Here is a 20,350-nt window from a genome sequence, read left to right as displayed (position 1 = left end):
AAATGTAAATAGCCCCAGTGTCAGAAAAAGTTTTAAATAAACTGCCAAATGAAAAATCCTTGGGTCCAGATGCAATAACAAACAAATTCTATCAAATGTTCAAAGAACAATTAATTCTAGTATTTTACAAACAGTTTGCAAATAGGATCTTGACACCTAAACCAAGGAGAATCAAACCAGAGAAAGAATACTATAGACCAATATCCTTGATAAGCATTGATACAAAAATTTTAAATAAAATATTTTCAAGGAGACTATGGCAACATATCACAAAGATTAAACTATGATCAGATAGGATTCATACCAGAGATAGAAGGTAAAATTGTTAGAGAAATCGATAGAGATAAATTGTTGTCCAGTCATGTCCAACTCTTTGTGAGCCCATTTGGGGTTTTCTTGGTAGTAGTTTGCCATTTCCTTCTCCAGCTCATTTTACTGATGAGGAAACTGAGACAAGCAAGGTCTTGCCCAGAATCACATAGCTTGTCTCAGGCCATATTTGAACTGAAGAAGATGAGTCTGTCTTACTTCAGATCCGATGCTCTGTCTACTGCGCCACTTAGTTGCATAGAATTAGGAAATCTATAAACAATTATTTACACTAAAACCAAAAACAACAAAAATCATATGATTATATCAGTAAACACAGAAAAGACTTTTGGTGAAGCACAAAACCTATTTCTGTTTAAAATCATCACTTTTTTCATATGATAGACTATAGAGAACTAAAAATAATTGAAATAAGTAATAACTTCAACCAAGTTTAGGCCCTAAAATACATCTAAATAATAATGAAATTCATCTTGAAGAATAAAAGGTTGGGAATCTCAGAGGAGATAATGAAAGACAAAGTGAGGAGGAAGGGAGCTCTGAAACTATATGACAGAGCAGTAATCATCCGAACGATTGGGTGCCAGTTAAAAAGCAGAGAGGCTGATCAGGGGCTGCATGCTGAAGGAAATGAAGTGTGTGGTGGCCAAGCTCTTACTAAGGGACAAAAACTGCAGGAAATGCTGGACAGCAGTCTGGCAGAACTAGGATTAGACCAAGACCTCATCTCATATGCCAGGATAAGCTCAAGATAGATACATGTCCTAGACAAAAAAGGTTATATCACAAACCGATTAGAAGACAAAAGGAAGGCATTATCTTTCATTTTTGTGGATAGGAGGAAAGTTTTTTCCACAGACAGGTCCAGTGTAGCTAACATTAGAAGGAAAGCACTTAACTGGGGAAAAAAAAATCTTTTAGGAAGTTTCTCTGATAAAGGCATGAGTTTCAAGATAAATAAGAAACTGACTCAAATTTATAAGAACAAGAGCCTCACCTACTTGACAGATGCTCAGAGGACTTATTAACAGACAGATCTCAAAGAATCTGTCAATACTCATATTTTTAAAAATGCTCCAAATCACTGATAATTAGAGAAATGCAATTTAAAGCCACTCTGAGGTTCTACCTCATACCTCAGGCTGGCAGAATTGACAAAAAAAGAAAAAAATGACGAAGGTTGAAAGGGCTACAGGAAAGCAGAGTGACTGATGCACTGTTGATTGAACTGTGATGAAGTCATTGGTACGGCCATCCTGGAAAGGATTCTGGACCTGTGCTCCCCCTTTACCAAATTGTACACGCCGTTTGACTCAGTGATAGCACCACTAGGGCCTAAAGGCAGCAAGGTAATAAGCAGGCACTGTGCTAAGCACTGGGGATACAAGTACAAGCAAAAAGACAGTCCCTGTCCTCAAGGATCTTATAGTCTAATGGGGAAAACAGTATACCAAAGGGAGCTGGATAGTTTGGTGGGTGTCTCTGTGTGTGTGTGTGTGTGTATGTGTATTATGAGGCATTTTCTTCGGGTTGGGGAAGGAATATCATGGGAGGCTTGAGGAAAGAAAAAGATTTGGAATAGTCCCTGGTGAGTGGAATACTGAATTAATTAAGGAGGTGTAAGAAAATCTACTTAGTGTGCCCAGTTGAGATTGTGTATCATCAGTTCTGTTGGATTCGGCTCATTTTTTCTAGCTGCCATTCAGCACCATGTCACCAGGAGAAGGTCCTCAGATCTTTTTCAGATGAACCACATCCATCTTTTCAAGTTGGTGTTTTTGGAACCCAAATGTAGGACTTTACACTTTTCTCTGTTCTGTTCCATCTCACTAAACTTGGCTTGATGTCCTGACTCTGCCTGCCAGTGTGTTAACTGTCATTCTTGGGTTTGTGCCATCTGCACATTTAATGAGTGTGCCCTTTCCTTGTTTTTGTTTACTTTATTGTGATCATTATATAAATTGCTCTGAATTCATCGTATTTGGTATTGTTTATGAAACAATAATATTCAATTACATTTATTGCCACAATATGTTAAATCACTGCTCAACTGATGGGTACCCATTTGTCATTTCTTTGCTGTCAGAAAAAGTGTTATTATAAAGTGTTTTGTGTATATCATATCACCTAATTATTGAGAAGTGATAGGATCATAAAGTTAAATCTGGAAGAGACCTTAGAAGCCATTAAGTTCAGCTCCCTCATTTTACATAGGAAGAAACTGAGGTGGAGTGACTTGCCCAGAGTCACACAGCATGTAAGTGTCTAGAACAGGGTTTAATCTCAAGTCTTCTTGACTCCCAAGTGTAGCATTCTGTTCTCTGTACAACCTAGCCATGTTGGCTCATTGGGATCAATACTTCCTAGTTGTTTACTAACTGTCATCTTGGTAATATGTGTTTCAACAATCTGGCTAGCAACTGTTTTGGGGGTGAAAGACCAACACAAGCCCAACAACAAGCACGCTGCCAAAGCCCAGGTTCTTTTGATCTGCTTTACTAAGGAAAACAACGTTAAGGGGTTGACAGGTTTACTTTAATCTAGCATACAGACATCATTCACTTAGTTCAGGGGAAAAAGCCAGCACCCTGAACTTTAGAGCAAAATACAAAGAAATTACAAACAGACCAAATACAATTCATAGTTACCAACATCTGAGTTCAGCCCGGGAGCTCATAGCAAGGACTGGCCCAGAGTCAAGTATGCCACCACAGCTGTGGGTAAAAGCTCCGAAAAAGGAAAAGCCAACCTCATGTGACCTAGAATCGTCACAAAGAGGTGGCTTAAACCCACGTGGTCTAAAAGCCTCTGATGTCCCAAACATGTCACTCAAACTCACGTGTAAACTATGGTCTCCCCTGAGGCAAGGAGGTCACCAAGGACTCTCAATCTAATCAAGGAAACAAAGGCCAAACTCTTCCAGGGTACTTGGTTGAACTGAGTGCTAAGAGCCCATTTTGTTTACCAACACAATATGTTACATAATTTGCTGGGAATTAAAGCCTAGCTCACTGATCCAGATTCTAGTCTCTACTCTTTTTTTTAACTGAAATGATTGCCCTCCTTCAGACCTTTAGTACCTCTGCTGTTCTCCACTATCTTTTTTTTTTTAAGAAAAAAAAAAGCTCCAACTTTTATTAATGCTTTGCTTTATGTTACTGTCATTTCTCAATAACTCCTGTTCACACACCACCCTCAGCCCTCGTTTCAAGCAAAGCAAACTTAACATACTGACCATGTGTGAAAAAATGTATGTCTTTTTTCTTTTTTAAGCTCCTATAATCTTCCACCTTTTTGGCCAAGAAACTGGAAGCATACACATTTCTCCTCTTGGTTCACAACTGGTCACTGCATAAGTCAGAGTTCTGAAGTCTTTCAGTGTTGCTTTATTTCTATTACTGGGATCATCGTGTAAATTATTCTGGTGCTCTTTACTTTGCATTAGTTCATGTGAGTAACCAGGTTTTTTTTCTGAATTCTTCATAATTTCCATTTCTTTTTTTGTTTCATTTTGTTTTTTGGAGGGGGGAAGGCAGGGCAATTGAGGTTAAGTGACTCACCTAAGGTCACACAGCTGGTAAGTGTGTCAGGTGTCTGAGGCCGCATTTGAACTCAGGTCCTCCTGACTCCAGGACCGGTGCTCTACTCACTGTGCCACCTAGCTGCCCCTTAATTTCCATTTCTTGATAGTGAAATACTATTCTAGTATATCCTTATACACCACAATTTGTTTAACCATTCCCCTGATTAATGGCTACTGACTGTCTTTGAAGTTCTTTGCTACTACAGAAAGTACTACTTAAAATATTTTTGTCCCAATATAGGATCTTTCGTTCTCCTTTTGAATTTCTTGAGGTGTTGTTACTAGGTCAAAGGGTATGTATAATTAAGTGACTTTTTTTGGAGGCAGTCAAGGTTAAGTCATTTGCCCAGGGTCATGCAGCTAATAAGTGTCCGAGGTCAGATTTGAATTCAGGTCTTTCTGATTCCACTGCTTGTGCTCTATCCACTGCTCCACATAGCTGCCCCTTAATTTCAAGTCGTTTTCCAGAGTGACAGGACATGTTGATACAACCACCAATAGTACATTAAATATTGTGTATTTGTCTTCCTATAGCTTCTGCATCATTTATCATTTCATCTTGTGGTTTTTTTGCAAATCCGATGGATGTGAGTTCATAGGATTGTAGACTCATAGCTTTAGAACTGGAGAGGGTCTTAGAGGTAAAATACTTGCTTGGTCTCACAGGTGATAAGAAGCAATCAGAATGTGAACTTAGGTCCTTAGACTTTGAATTAGAGCTCTTTTCACTTTGTTATGCTAGAAAAACCTCAAAGTTGTTTTAATGTGCATTTCTCTTATTAATTTGGTGTATTCTTTCCTTGGATAACTTGCATTTCTTCTTTCGAAAACTACATATATATATATGTATACATATATATATATCCCCTTTGACTGTTTACATATTAGGGACTGAGTCTTGTTCTTATTTATCTTAAACTTTGAGATATTTACTGCAAAGATTGACCCTCCTACTCTCAATTAACTGTGTTACTTCTAATTCTGGGCTGCATTAAAAAAAAAAAAAATTTATTCTCACTAGAACATTTCTATCCAGAGCAGAACACAGAAAGAGAATTCTGTATAAAACTGTGAATCTCCTTTTCTCCTGATTTAAAATAAATAAATAAATATATGTATATATATATATATATATATATATATAATATATATATATATAATACCCTTCATATTACTTTCAAAACTGCCCTTCTTATCTGTTTCCTTCTCAACTTCCTTCTTTTCTCATACGTACATTTTAAAAATATTACTGTAGCCCTCTTCTTTTTTTTGGTATAACTATTACTAGTTCCTCCCTATCCCCCAAGTAAAACTTGAGGGAGAGAGAGCCTGGGGTGGGAGTGGGGCAGGGAGACTTGTGTAAAACAAGCAGAATCAAGCTAAATAAATCCACAGAATGGTCATGTCCAAAAAAGTGTCTCTTTGTACCTGGAATCCATCCTCTCTCTGTCAGTAGGTAGAAACAGGTTTCATCCTAGGTCCTCTAGTGACATGGTTGGTCATTGCGTTTATCAGAGTCGTTGAGTCTTTCAAGGTTACTTTTCTTTAGTGTTATTCTCCCTGTATAAATTGTTCTGCTCATTTCACTCTGTCAATTTATACTACCCAGGATTCACTAAATATCTCCTTTGCCATCTTACAGTACGATAATATTCCATTACGTTCCCGTACCACACTTTGTGTAGCCATTCCCCAGCTGCCTAAGAGGGGACCTAAGGGACCCTTTCTGAGGCTAGTTCTTTTCTTTTTCCTTTAGTCTCCCCTTTAAAATCAGAAAGGGTTTTGGCTTTCCAGTGTCATCCTCTGGCCTCCCCACCTTCACTTGTTTCCCTGTTGCCTTTCATATATTTCTACACCAGTTGTGTGGGTTTCTTTAGATAAGAGAGAGGTTCATCTGATGTCCATTCCCTTTCACCCTTTCCTTTATGTTTGTATCTTTTTTCTTCTAACATAACATAATTATGAGAAATTGCAAGTTTCACCCCTTTCTCCTTGTTTTACGCTAGTATATTCTTCTTTCTACCTTTCCTTTTTAAAACCCTCAAGAACAGTAGCAGTTCATCCCCAGGGCCTCTGTTTTTCTTACTTAACACTCCCAATACTCTTTGAAGACATTAAGGTTATGAAGGACCACTTACTTCATCTCTCTTCCTGAAAATGTTAGTACTACATCATTATACAGCTCCTTCCAGTTGCCCAAATAAATTTACCTGTCTAGATTTCTCTGGACTTCTGTGTTTCTATATCAGAGATTCTGTTCAGCTGTGGCCTTTTTATAAGAAATACTTGAAAGTCCTCTGTTTTATTAAAGATCCATTCTTTCCCTTTGTAGGATTAGACTCAATTTTACAAATCAGATATTCTTGGTTGTAAATTCACCTCTTTTGCCTTTGGGAATATTCTGTTCTAAGAACTACTCTCATTTATAGTAGAAGCTGCTAGGTCTTGTGTGTTCTAGACTGTGTATGGTTCCTTGGTACTTGAACTGCTTCTTTCTGGATGTTTGTAGTATTTTTTTTCTTTGATGTCAGATTTCTGGATTTGAAATTCCTGGAACTTTTCTTTTTGCAGTTCCTTTAAGGAAATGATAGGTGCATTTATTCTGCTTTTGTTTGTTTGCTTTCTGGTTCTAATAAATTTGGGCAGTTTTAATTCACAATATCTTGAAATATGGTATCCAGGCTTTTTTTTTTTTTTAAGTCATGGCTTTCAGAGAGTCCAGTAATTCTTAAATTATCTCTTGAACAGTTTTCCAGATCACTTGTTTTTTATATCAGATAGCTTACATTTTCTTTTATTTCTTCATCCTTTTTATTTTTTTCTAATATTTTTTGCTATCTTGTGGAGTCGTTCATTTCTTTTTGGTCTATTCTAGTTGTCAAGGAGCTTGTTTCTTGGATAAAATTTGTCACTTTCTCTTCAAAACTACTACTTCTGATTCTGTTCTAGAGCTTTTATTAATTTTTTAAATCCTTGCTTCATTTCTTCAGATATCTATGTAGCTCTTGTGGAGAATTCATTTTTTTTCTTTGAGTCTTTGTTTACAGTTGGTATGGAGTCAGAGTTACAACAGTTTTTTTATCTCTTTTGGCATTTTTCTTGATTCATTCATCTCTTCAGCTTTAGGTGCTAAATTGAGGATTTGTGCTAGGGCAGGCTCTGTATCTTGCTGTGCTTTTGGGTAGAGTTGTTGGCCCTTAGTGGTCCTGTCCTGGATTCTTGTGCTGACTTCTATTTACCAGGATTAGGCTCTCTCTGGACCTTGGAACCTCTGGGCCTAGGGAGTTCTTATCTGAGTGCAGTGGTAGCTGATCTCTGCTCCTGGGGCTTCCAAGATCCCCATATTGGGGGTTTCTGATCACCCTGAGGCTTTGTGATATAGCGTATGGAACCAAGTGGCTTTACAAAGTGTGAAAACATAAAGGTTATTTTCTTGGTTTTTAAAATTATCTTGATATTTCTAAGGATATATATTTCAACCTTTTTGCTTTGGTATTGGAACTGTTCAACAACCTTAACTGCTTCTAGGAAGAAACAAATAGAAGAGATCTCAATACATTAATTTACATTGAGGCTTACCAGTAAGAATACCCTGAATACCATGTACTTATTTGGTACCATCCTCTTAAGTTTCAGCAACAACAAATTAAGAACAGTCTCTTAGTTTAGTTCATTGTTAATCAAAAATACCATAAAAACTGTTGTAAATTTTAATGCTTTTCAGTAAAATTGACCTTTTTCAAAACGATTAAAAACATGATCTAAATTCATTTTAAATATGTGTTTTTCTCTTTAGGATGCTAGGAAAGCATGTGGTGACACAACACTCAGTCAGGTAAAATATTGTTTCTATTATTCTTATTATTATTATTTCTGTTATTCCATTAATTATGTGTGACAACTTAGCATTGAAAGAAAAAAGTCATCCTCACCTTGAGCAGCACATATAAGTCGATTACATGCTTCTTAAAGGACTAATAATAGATGCTACATAAAATTATAGAAAACGTAAATGCAGCAAAGGCATAGTCTGTCTAACATCTGTAATTGTTTCTGAGACGTAGAATATGAAATGCAATAATATTATAAGGGGCTCAGAGAGATGCTGCTGCTAGACATGAAATGTGACTGAAGTACAAGGCAGTGTGGTGGAGTGGAAAGAGCCCTAGACATGAAGTCTGAAACATAGCAGCTGATATAAGTAACTTCATCTCTCTAGACTTCATTTTATTTATATGTAAAATGAGGTAGGTAGATTAGACTAGGGGCGATTGACCTGTTAATCTGTGGATACATTTGATGGGGTTCATGAATTGGGGTGGGAGGCAGTGGGCTATAGCTTTTCACTAACTCCTAACAGAAATTTAGTGTATTTTTCAATTAATGAATGAAGATAACAAAAGATTATTTCATAGAGGGGTCCAAAAGCTCAACCAGCCTGCCAAGGGGGGAGGGGGAGGTCCATGACACAAAAATGGTGAACCCAGGACTAGATCATTTTTTTTTTTTAGATTTCTTAAAGTTCCAGTGACATTATAGGATTATGCTATTCAATTTATATCTTAAGTGATCAGGCCAATGGCATTAGAGCAGGGCTTCATTTATTACAGTAAGGTTTGATAGGAATATATTAATGATGGTAGTATGAAATTAAATTTTCTGTGGTTAATATTAATGTAGGACATGATTATATAGATCTCTCTTCAAGTAGTTCTACATTCCTTTTAGAGACCTGATTTCCTTTGCATAAAGTGTTAAAGTTTTAACAGAACCTTATCTGTAAAATCATGAGGATGGATAGAATGATGAATTCTTAAGGCTCTTTCTAATCCTAAGGTTCTATTATTAATATTAAAATATTTTCTTGGTAAGACAACAAAATGTAGTCTTTAGGCCATGTTCTGTCACTTCAGTTTAATGAAAAAAATTTATGATTGGTTGTTTATGAAGCTTTATAACATTGGCATTATATTATGGACTATAATTCCATGTGAAGCGTAATTTTATCCTCTTCTAAATTTTTGTTAATGATTCAAGAGTATTAATTTAGGTTAATATTCTACCAAAAAAGTTGAATCAATCACACTTTATCTTGTTTTTGAGTAGAAACAGTGTAGTGTAATGTTGTATTGATAGTTATTAACTCTACCAATAACCACCTCTGTGACCTTGGTTAAGTGACTTACACCTTCTGTGCTTTATTTCTAAAATGAATGGTCTGGACCAGAAGATCTCAAAGTCAGTTCCAGCTTTTAAAAATATTCTGTGATCTTTCTTCAAATGTTGTCTATATAATCCTTTTCTTTGGAATGATTTCCCATAGAGTCTCTCTATACAATTGTAAGATTGTGGTATTTAAGTATTCCTGATTTAGTTTAATTTAAACTATCCTTTTAAAATATTTGTTATAAAGGACAGATTGCAGGGTGGAGAGAAAAGAGGGATTTATTTGAAAAAGTTTGTTTTTAAAACTTGGAATTACTTTTAAGATAAATAATAATTTTCTTTTTCTCTTTCTAAAGATGACAACAAGTCTGGATTCTGTGGGAAGAATCCAGATGCGAACACGGCGTACTCTTCGGGGTCACTTAGCTAAGATTTATGCCATGCACTGGGGATATGATTCAAGGTTTGTATACCTGCAATTTTCAGTGTTACTAAAATAATGAAGTTGAGAATCATTGTTCTGATTTCTTTTTAATAATAAAAATTTGAATATGTTAAAGTAGTGTTTAGAACAATTGGAAAATAACACATGCACTGTACAAATTAATTTCCCCTTCCCTGAAAATCTTCGTTGATGTTCTGAAAAGCTTTGGCTAATCTAGTAAACAATTCTCAACAAATTACATTATTTTAATTATATTTCTGCACTGGCTGGGTTTTTTTGTTTTCAGAAATTCATAGCTGCCATTACCATAAAGTTAAATAAGAATAAAGCAAGGTATTAATTAGATGTTATTCTTATTTTGTGGTATGTATGTAAGATTTTCAGGCTTGCCATTTCACCTACAATTTGGATCAAATTTATTTTTCACTAGAAAAAAGAATAGCCTATTTTCTGAATAGGTCTTTATATTAATGTATGCCATGTGACTAATGTGAAACTTTTCCCTAAATGTTTGAATTATATGTATTGTTTCCTTTAGGCTACTAGTCAGTGCTTCCCAAGATGGAAAACTAATCATTTGGGACAGCTATACAACAAATAAGGTGGGGCTGTTTATCCAGGTCCTTTTGTATGGTTCTTGGGTTTGATTTGCTACCTACTAATTGTTTCTTCCATTTTACTTTTCTGCTTTGAATATGATTTTAATTTGCTGATTACTTCTAAGAGCAATTTGGAATGTTAATTAATATACTCCTTATGACTTGGCTTAAATTTGTGAATGTTTTGCCTCTTCTTTTCTTCTGCAATCATGGAAATCTCTTTCAACATAAGTACTTTTGCAAATGATGCCCAAATTTTAAATTCAAACTTAGGAATAGACCTTTTAATATAAAATCTGGCTTTTTAAAGGCCCTTCTAATAGTTTGACAACTCCAGTTTTCTTGATTTTGTTTTCTCTGGATTTTACGTTACAAATACATTTGTAGGCATATTTTGATATCTCTTATCTAAATTTGAGGCATTAAAATTGATATGGAAAACACTCATTTCTTAAATATCAAGTACAGTTATATAAACTTGTGTTCTTTGAGAATAGCCTTTAAGATACCTTGTTGTACCAGAACTTCTTTGTAGGGATTTAGATTGACTTTGGAAAATGCACAGGGCTGAAATCCTAGAAAATGAACTTAATTCTGGAGTTCCCTGGAGAGGCAAATGACCCTTCCATGGTTTCACTCCAGACTCACAAGAAGTGCTACCTGTACTTGGGGGTTACTTGCAAACTGATGCAGGGTTTTCTCAGGGTCAAGATGTAGATGTTATAGTAATTATATATAGTAAATAGCTGTAGCTGGTATAAGAGCATAACAGCAGTAACACCAAGATTCATGGATTTGGACCCCTGTGGCTCAGTTAGGTTCTCATTGTTTCAGCACCAGTTAGCTGTCTTGCATGTTACTTCATATTTGGGCACAAGGATACCAGGTGGATGTGGATGGGCTAACAGAAATCTGTCACCGTGGCTAGTGAGGAATAGCATCATTTTTTTATATTTAAAGGATTATTAGTAAAATTATATAAAATTACTATCTATGGAATATTTCCTTTCTCTATTGCCTAGTGTTGTGGCTAAGGGAATAATCACTTACCTTTTATATAATATTTCTTTCATTTAAGGCCCTATACATGCTTTGTTCTTTATTCTATAAATGATATAGCTTTGTTTTGACTTTTAGTTCTTAAAGGACAAATGAAAATTTAACACTTGCTGTTTCTGAAATACCACCACTGGGGTGCTGCAAACACACACATACCCACACGCACGCACGCACACATGCACGCGCGATGATTTTCCTAGGAAAATAGCTTTATTTTATTGCATTTTTAAGTGTTTATGTTAGTACTCAGTTTTCTAGCAAACCTTGCAGGCTTTAAAAGTGTGTAGAGAGTCATCTGACTAGAGTGAAAAATAATTTTGGGGATCCTTGTTTCAGAAAAGTTTTGATCATGAGAAAATAACAATTAATTTATAGTGGCTGCTTTTCTCTCCTTTTTTGTTCATTTTTTCCCCAAAACATTTTCACTTTAGCAGCTTGAGTCTTATGGGTTATATTTAATTTTGATGTTAGTAATATTTGCTTAAGAGTCGAGCAGATCTGAAAACAATGATTACTGTTTTTAAAAAATAAATGTCTTATCAGTGCTTTGATATATTATATTTGTTCTCAAGATGCATGCCATTCCTTTGAGATCCTCCTGGGTGATGACCTGTGCTTATGCTCCCTCTGGTAATTATGTTGCTTGTGGTGGTTTGGACAACATCTGTTCCATCTACAACCTGAAAACTAGGGAAGGCAATGTGAGAGTGAGCCGGGAGTTACCAGGTCACACAGGTGAGCTACATTCATTGTACCTATGCTTTTCCAGTCTGACCTTTTTCCCTACCCTGGGCCTATTCCCTCACTGTTTATAGTGAACCCTTCTATAGTCAGCACTTAATCGGCCCAGTGGATAGAGGGTCGGGCCTTGAGTTCAACAGATGCTTACCAGCTGTGTGACCCCAGGCAAGTCACTTAACCTTGTTTACCTCAGTTCCTCATCTTTAAAAGGAACTGGAGAAGGAAATGGTGAACCACTCCAGTGTCTTTGCCAAGAAAACCCCAAATGAATTCACAGAGTCAGACACAACTGACAATGACTGAACTGCTATAGTGAGCGCAGGTATAAGCAAATTTAGGCTTAGCTGGCTGCAGCATTAGTGCTAACTGGGTGAGAAAGAAAAAATTGTTTTGAAACATGGGAAGCTTTAGCTTTCTGATAATTGGAAAAAGAGGACCTTCTAAATGTTCTGCCGTCATATAGTACTTTCAGGCCATTAGCAACTATGTACAGTTACTAAATTAGAAATTTATAATAGTTATCCAAATTAAGGATTTTTTGTTATGAGATAGGTCCTTGTTAAATTGTTTCTAGTTTTCAGTATGAGTACTGTCATTACATAAGTATGGTTATAAATAATTTTTGGTTGGCAATATTTACTAGGTATATTTAGCCATCTTCATTTATTTGCAAACAGTATAGATTTTCCAGATACTTAGATATTAAAAGAATTAGTTTACCATTAAACACCGTTCTAACAAGCTGTGACCCTTTTGTATTTGTTACCATTGTATATGCACTCAACTTTTGAATGAATGATAACATTTTCCACTTCGTATATTGCAGGCTACTTGTCCTGCTGCCGTTTCTTAGATGACAACCAAATTGTTACAAGTTCAGGAGATACAACTTGGTAAGTCTATGTAAAAAGAAAAGTGATTGAAGAAGAAAAATTATACATTTAAAGATGGAAAATGTTAACTAGGTATTTTCATTTGATTTTCTGCAGTGCTTTATGGGACATTGAAACTGGCCAACAGACCACCACATTCACCGGACATACTGGAGATGTGATGAGTCTCTCTCTAAGTCCTGACATGAAAACTTTCGTTTCTGGTGCTTGTGATGCCTCTTCTAAACTCTGGGATATCCGAGATGGAATGTGTAGGCAGTCTTTCATTGGGCATGTGTCAGATATTAATGCTGTCTGTGTAAGTGAATGGTATCACTACAGAGAATTTATCATACTGTGTATAAATTGCATTCTTGCATTCTAATTTTCAGTCATCTGCTTTAAATTATAAAATGTTATAATACAGCGTTCTTAAGACCAAAGTCCTCATGGTTGACTCACATGGTTCATTACCACAGACAATAGCTTATCTGCAGATAACTGTATGTTTTTATCTTAAACAATCCAGAGGAATATATTGGTTTGGAAAAAAAAGTAGTCCTTTGAGGTGTTCCCCAACTACATTATTTTATAAGAAGAATCAATACTCTCTCTTTGAAACTTGAGAAATAAACAGGCCAAGCAGAAGGATTTGTAAGGATGCTTCAAAAGCAAAAACAGCAATAAAAATTCTAAGGGAAAAAAAGCTCTCTCTTTTGTTTAGGGGGAAAAAAACCCAAATAGAAAAAAATTAGGTTCAAAGGAAAAATTCCCACTAATCTAATCTACCAAGATTGACTAAGACATGTGTTATGCCTATGACTAAGGGAGACCCAAAATAACTCAATTAATTTGGCTGTTCAAATGATCCATTATCGAAGAATCACCGAATTTCACAGTTAGAAATGAACTGTTGGGCCATTTAGTCCAGCCAAAAAGGTGGCCCATTTCACTGTTAGAAGGCTCTCATTTGAGTGTTTCTTTACATTGAGAATAAATTTGCCTCCTTATAACATTTGGATCAGTTCACAGTTCCACCAACAGTTTATATTAGTGTCCCAATTTTTCCACATCCCCTCCAACATTTGTCATTTTCCCCATCTATTTTTATCCAATCTGATAGGTGTGAGATGATATCTCAGAGTTGTTTTAATTTGCATTTCTCTAATCAGTAATAATTTAGAGCATTTTTTATATGACTATATATAGTTTTCATTTCTTCATCAAAAAACTGCCTGTCCATATCTTTTGACCATTTATTAAGGAATGACTCGTATTTTTATAAATTTGACAGAGTTCTCTATATATTTGAGATTTAAGACCTTTATCTGAGGAACTATCTTTAAAATTTCCTCCCTGGGGCTGCTAGGTGGCATAGTGAGTAGAGCATCGTCCCTGGACTCAGGAGGACCTGAGTTCAAATTTGGCCTCAGACACTTGACAGACTTACTAGCTGTGTGACCTTGGGCAAGTCACTTAACCCCAATTACCCTGCCTTACCCCCCCTCCAAAAAAAAATCCCCCCTTCCCCAATTTTCTGATTTCCTTCTAATCTTGGCTATATTGGTTTTATATGTACAAAACCTTTTTAATTTAATGTAGGCAAAATTATCTGTTTTACATGTCACAATGTTCTCTATCGTTCATTTATAAATTCTTCTCCTTTCCAGAAGTCTGATAGGATAATGTGTTCCATGTTCTCCTAGTTATCTGATGACATCTCCCTTTGACCAAGCAATAGCACTATTAGATATATTCTAAAATATTTATAGCAGTTCTCTTTTTGGTGGCAAAGAACTGGAAATTGAGGGGGGGATGCCTATCAGTTGGAGAATGGCTAGTCTGCAAAGACAGATGGTTTTATTACTTCATTGCCCATTCTCACTCTTTCGATTTCTTTTTCGTGTTACTGATATTGCTAGCATTGCTAATACAATATTGAATAATATTGGTGACAATGGGCATGCTTGTTTTCACTCCTGAGCTTATTGGGAAGGCTTCTAGCTTATCCCCATCACAGATGATACTTGCTGATGGTTTTAGGTAGATGCTTCTTATTATTTTAAGGAAAAAATCCATTTATACTTATGCTTTCAAGTGTATTTAATAGGAGTGAGTGTTGTATTTTGTCAAAAGCTTTTTCTGTATTTATTGATATAATCATAAAATTTTTATTGCTTTTGTTGTTGATATAATCAGTTACATTAATAGCTTTCCTTATGTTAAACCATCCCTGCGTTCTTGGTATAAATCCAACTTGGTCATCATGTATAATCTATATGATATATTGTTGTAGTATGCTGGCTAGTATATTATTTAGAATTTTTGCATCTATACTCGTTAATGAAATTGGTCTGTAATTTTCTTTCTCTGTTTTTGCTTTTCCTAGTTTAGGTGTCAACATCATATTTGTTTCATAAAAGGAGTTTGGTATGATTCCTTCTTTGCATATTATTATTCCATTAGCACGATTTTCAGTGGAAAATATTAGAAGCTTTCCCAATAAATATAGAAACAAGAATGCCCATCTTCCACACTATTATTTGATGTAGTTTTAGAAATTCTAACAACAATAAAACAAATTAAAAGACAGAAACATGAGCAAAGAGAAGACAGAATTTTCTGTATTTATTAGTGGACATGATGCTTTACTTTGAAAAATCGAGAGTAACTCAAGAAACTGATAGAGATGATTGGTGGTTTTAGTAAATTAGCAGGATACAAAATAAATTCACAGAAATTGAGAGCATTTCTGTAGAGGCATGACAATAAAAAGAAAGAAACATAGGGGAATCTCATACTAACAAAATGTATAAAATATCTGAGAGTTAACCTACCAAGACACTCAAAACATCTATAAATACAATTTTAAAACTCTCAATAGACATAAAAGATTTGAATAACTGGAGTCATTGCTCATGTTTGGGCCACCTCGATGTAATAAAAACTGTGACTAAATTAATCAATAGACTTGATTCAGACCGCCAAGGGGCTGTTCTACAGAGCTGGACAAAACAATGACACAGTTCCTCTGGAAGAATGAAAGGTCTAGAATCTCAAGGGAAATAACGGCCAGAGACATAAGTGACCTCAAACTATATTAGAAAACAGTAATCACTGAGACTTTGTGGTTTTAGCTTTCTTTTTTTAAAAAGAGTAGATCATTTGAACAGCATAGAAAAAAAAATGTATGCAGTAAGCGCCGTGTTCTGTGAGCCCAACAGTGTGAGCTATAGGGAGGAGGGTTCTCTGTTTCAGCAAGGACTCCTGAGAACATTGTCCTTAGCTTCCCTCCCGGCGCTAGCTCGTTGTAAGCTTTAGCTCTGCTGCTGTTCCGCATTCTTGTATCTGTCCGCCGTCCTTGCTTCCATCCTCTTTATATTTCAAATCTAAGTTGATGGGTAAAGTTTCTGTACGTCCACACTCAGTTTCTTCAGATAACCCATGTTTTTTCTCCTCATCAGTTATTTCTCTTATATCTTCAGGATTTACTTCATTTGAGATTTCCCCATTCCTTGTGAGTAGACTTCCCCCGGTGAACTATACTCTTTGGAATCCTGTTTCTCTATCCTCCGAACCATTTGGAATCTGTTCTCACCAAATCCAGGATTTGTGTCGGTCTGTGTCTAGCTTTCCTTCTCTTCTCTACAAACTCTAGTCAGTACAGTTTGTAGTATGATTGTAATGGAACACTATGGTGATATAAGAAATGAAGCAGGATGGTTTCAGAAAAACCTGTGAAGACCCATATTAATTGATGCAGACTGAAGTGATTAGAACCAGGAGAACATTATCCGCAGTAACAGCAATGTTGTTTTGATGATTAATTGTGAAAGACTTAGCTATTCTGATCAAGAGAGTGACCCAGGACAGTTTCCAAAGGACCCATGATGAAAAATGCTATTCAACTCCAGAGAGAGAACTGGTGAACTCTTGAGTGCAGATTGAAGCATACTTTTTAAAAAATTCTTTCTGTGTTTCTTGCTTTTTATTGTTGTACTTTTGGGGGGCATGGGGGCTTTGGTAACATGGTTAACATGGAAAACATGTTAAACAGACAAGAGTTAAGTCACAAATGTTCATTAAGCATTTACTGTTTGCCAGACACTGTGCTAAGCTTTAGGGATTCAAAAAAAACCAACAAAAACACAGTCTCTACTTTCAAGGAGTTCACATTCTAATGGAAGAGACAAGATGCAAATAACTATGTATATACAAATTTTCTCACTTGCCTTTAGGATCCCATCAGTTCTGACACAGCAGTCAGTTTGTCCTTGACAAAAATCAGATCTGGGATAGAATTCACATTTATTAGTATACCTTTTGAAGGAAAAAACCTATCATTAATGCAAATCAGGAAGTTATTTGCTGCTCTGCTTTTGGCAAAGAGGTAGCCCAGCAGATGTCTGAATAATTGAAGCCCCCGTCAACACTACACCATGCCTCAGTGCAGGAATCATCATTTCTTTCCTAAAGAGTTCATCTGTTTCCTCTTTCTCTCGACCTGTGGTGTACTACAGTGGAAATCATCACTTCTATTTCAGTCTCCATTGAGAAAATCATCCCAGTGTTCTCTGCCTTGATTTTACCTTCTAGTTCTTGGATTTTCTACCATGAGTATGCTTTCTTAATAAACATTGCTACCCCAATACTACTTTCCCCCTTTACCTGACTGGCTTTTTTCCAACAATATATACCTGTCCGGAATCGTATTCCAGTCATATGTTTAATTCCAACAAGTTTCAGCGATCCCTGCGAGGTTAAATTTGACCCCTTACTTTAGAATTTCTGAATAATTTTACTTTATTCTAAACCGAGCATTCGTGCAGACGGACATGTAGGGCTGTGGATTTTACTGTTGATGATTTCTTTCTTGGATTTTGTCTCTTGTAAATTCCTGAATGTCACCACTGCCATTCTTCTACCTTCATTGTCCTTTACTGTTTGTGATATTTAGCCTGGTGATTTGTGGCAGTTTCCCCCAACTCCCCTTTCCCTTCTCTTTCACTGTAAAACTCTCTTGATTAGATTTGCAAATACATTTACCCAGTGCTCTTCTTATGACATTCTTGTGAAGCAGGGAGGGTAGGTATCATTATTCCCCTTTTACAGAAGTAGAAGCTGAGCCAGAGGGGAGTGCAGTAACTGTGCAAATACATTCTTGACCAGACCTTGTTAGATGTACTTCATCCCTGGCCAAGTGTCTTTCGTTCCTGTATCTTTAACCTGTGGTTCAGAAATCAAGATCTTAATTCTCATATACTATCTTCTTACGGTCTTAGGAATCGTTTTCTTTTCTGAATCCTTTAGTGACAGCACTGATCAAATTACCACTTGTGCTTCTGAGATCTCCAATTTCTTGCTCAAGCTTTTGTAATCTTCATCAGTGTGAATGATGAATCATATGTATCTGAATTCACACTGTTCAGTTATAATTGTGTAAAATATGATAACTGGCTCCAGCCCAATGGAAATGTGCAATGAGAATTTTTTTTAAATGTTTTTATTTGTTTATTGATCCAACCAACACTTACAGTAACATTGTTAATCTTGCACAGTAGGATGACATACACAGAAAACTAAGATTTTAGTAGTAAACATGGAGGAAAATATAAAGTATTTTTAATGTTCATGTTTATGTGTCCAAATATATGATTAGTAGAGAGGCCCTAGAAAAGTCCTATCTAGTCAAAGAAAATGATTAAAGGGACATTTTAAGAGAACGCTGGGAAGACTGATAAGAATTGATGCAGAATGAAGTGAACAAAATCAGGGCAATTTATACAATAACCACAGTATTGCAATAACAGACATCTTTGAAAGCTCTTTTAGAACCTGACCCTTGTAGTTACTAACCAAAATTCCAGAGGATCAATGCTGAAGCATATTAATGATTTCCTAACAAAGGTAATGGACTCAAGATGCAGAATGTGACATATTTTTGGACATGTGCTATGTGGAAATTTGTTTTGCTTGACTCTGCATAGCATTTTTGCAAGGATTACCACCTTCTGTTTTCCCCTTTGGCGGGGATGGGGGGTGGGGTGGAGATTTTTTGTTAAATTAAAATTTTTTTTTCAACTAAAAAAAGATTATCTAGAAATGCTAGCTAGCCTGTCTTCTTGGCACCAAAAGAGCATCTAAAGTATTGTACTTTAAACCAAACTAAATATTCATTTCTGCTTCATAAGATTAAATCTTGAACTTGTTTTTAGTGTTATTCCTAGCAAGTAGATAATTTTCATTAGACTGTGGTATTTTTAATATGAAACAGCAAATTCTCAAATATATTCTCCAACTAAGGTCTGCTTTCATGTCCAGGTCTGCCTATGGCACTTTCAAAGTAAGTAGCCTAGAGCACTAACCTGTATGGGCTCATAAAAACTGTCTCCTGAGGAGAGAACCGAGGTGCCTTCCTTTCCAGTTGAGTTAGAAAGCTCTGCCCTTTATTTTCTGTCTTCTGTTTGCTGTAACCTCATTTATATATGAATAAGTGAAGTCTGCTGCTTATCAGTGCTCCATCCCACTAAATCTCTTTATAATAGATAGGCAGGAACAAATTATGAAAGAGGTTTGTTTTGTTAATGTCTAAATTTTTATCTAAATCCTAAATCCGACAAACTCTTCAAGTTTTATTAAGAATGAGACCCTATACAATAATAGATGAGTTGTAGATACTGACCACTTTCACCTGGAAGTATAAAAAATACTGTTGAAATATTCTTGAATCCAGGCCCAATAGTCTCCCTTCGCTTTCATCCGTGACCATCGTTAATTAACTTTATAAACATCCAAACAGTATTTGGTTTATCTTTCTAAAAAGCAGGGTTACATTGAAGCAGTGTAACAGCTGTTCATTTCTGGGAATTGATAGCCAAGCCTAATCACATACAAAATTGGATTCACCTTCTTTTTATCTGCCCTAAGGGGACTGCTTTGCATTTGTTTTTTTTTAGATCTTTGTGATTGTTTTATATCCTAACCCTTTGAAGCTTTTCTGTAGGTCTACGAATTTAGGATTTTAAAGTATTTATCTTGGATTTCTTGAAGTGTTTAATAAAAGCCATGAGATTTCTCCTTATCTCTGATAATTATTTCTGGATTCTCTTTTCAGTTCTTTCCTAATGGGCATGCATTTGCTACTGGCTCTGATGATGCCACTTGCCGGCTCTTTGACCTTCGTGCAGACCAAGAATTGATGATGTATTCTCACGATAATATCATCTGTGGAATCACTTCTGTCGCCTTCTCAAAAAGTGGACGCCTCTTGCTAGCTGGTTACGATGACTTTAATTGTAACGTATGGGACACATTGAAAGGAGAACGTGCAGGTTTGTAACTGTTTTTAAAATAAGTTTTCCTTATCTGTAAACAAGTGGGTTGGAAGTGGTTTGGATGAGGTACATCAGCTTCTAAAATTTTTCCAACTTGAAGTGTCCATCCTGTGATCTTTTTACCCCCAGCATGTTGCACAGGATTGTGCATATGGTAGGTGTTTATAAACTTTGAATTGAATTGAATGATGAGGCCCTAAGCATGACCCTGATGAGGTGGT

The 20,350-nt window shown here is 35.9% G+C and overlaps 1 protein-coding gene across 1 annotated transcript in view; it reads left to right on the top strand.

Annotated features, from left to right (window-relative positions):
* GNB4 (G protein subunit beta 4) overlaps nucleotides 1–20,350 on the top strand; it is a 56,084-nt gene that overhangs the window by 29,201 nt on the left and 6,533 nt on the right. Inside the window, exons 3-9 of the mRNA XM_036754471.1 lie at nucleotides 7,710–7,748; nucleotides 9,436–9,542; nucleotides 10,063–10,126; nucleotides 11,755–11,917; nucleotides 12,750–12,816; nucleotides 12,913–13,114; nucleotides 19,910–20,126. Of these exons, the coding sequence (XP_036610366.1) occupies nucleotides 7,710–7,748; nucleotides 9,436–9,542; nucleotides 10,063–10,126; nucleotides 11,755–11,917; nucleotides 12,750–12,816; nucleotides 12,913–13,114; nucleotides 19,910–20,126 (859 nt within the window). The remainder of the gene's footprint in view (nucleotides 1–7,709; nucleotides 7,749–9,435; nucleotides 9,543–10,062; nucleotides 10,127–11,754; nucleotides 11,918–12,749; nucleotides 12,817–12,912; nucleotides 13,115–19,909; nucleotides 20,127–20,350) is intronic.

Source organism: Trichosurus vulpecula, chromosome 4 (assembly GCF_011100635.1).
Source record: "Trichosurus vulpecula isolate mTriVul1 chromosome 4, mTriVul1.pri, whole genome shotgun sequence".
Lineage (NCBI taxonomy): Eukaryota > Metazoa > Chordata > Mammalia > Diprotodontia > Phalangeridae > Trichosurus > Trichosurus vulpecula.
This window is presented reverse-complemented; position numbering and strand designations above follow the sequence as displayed.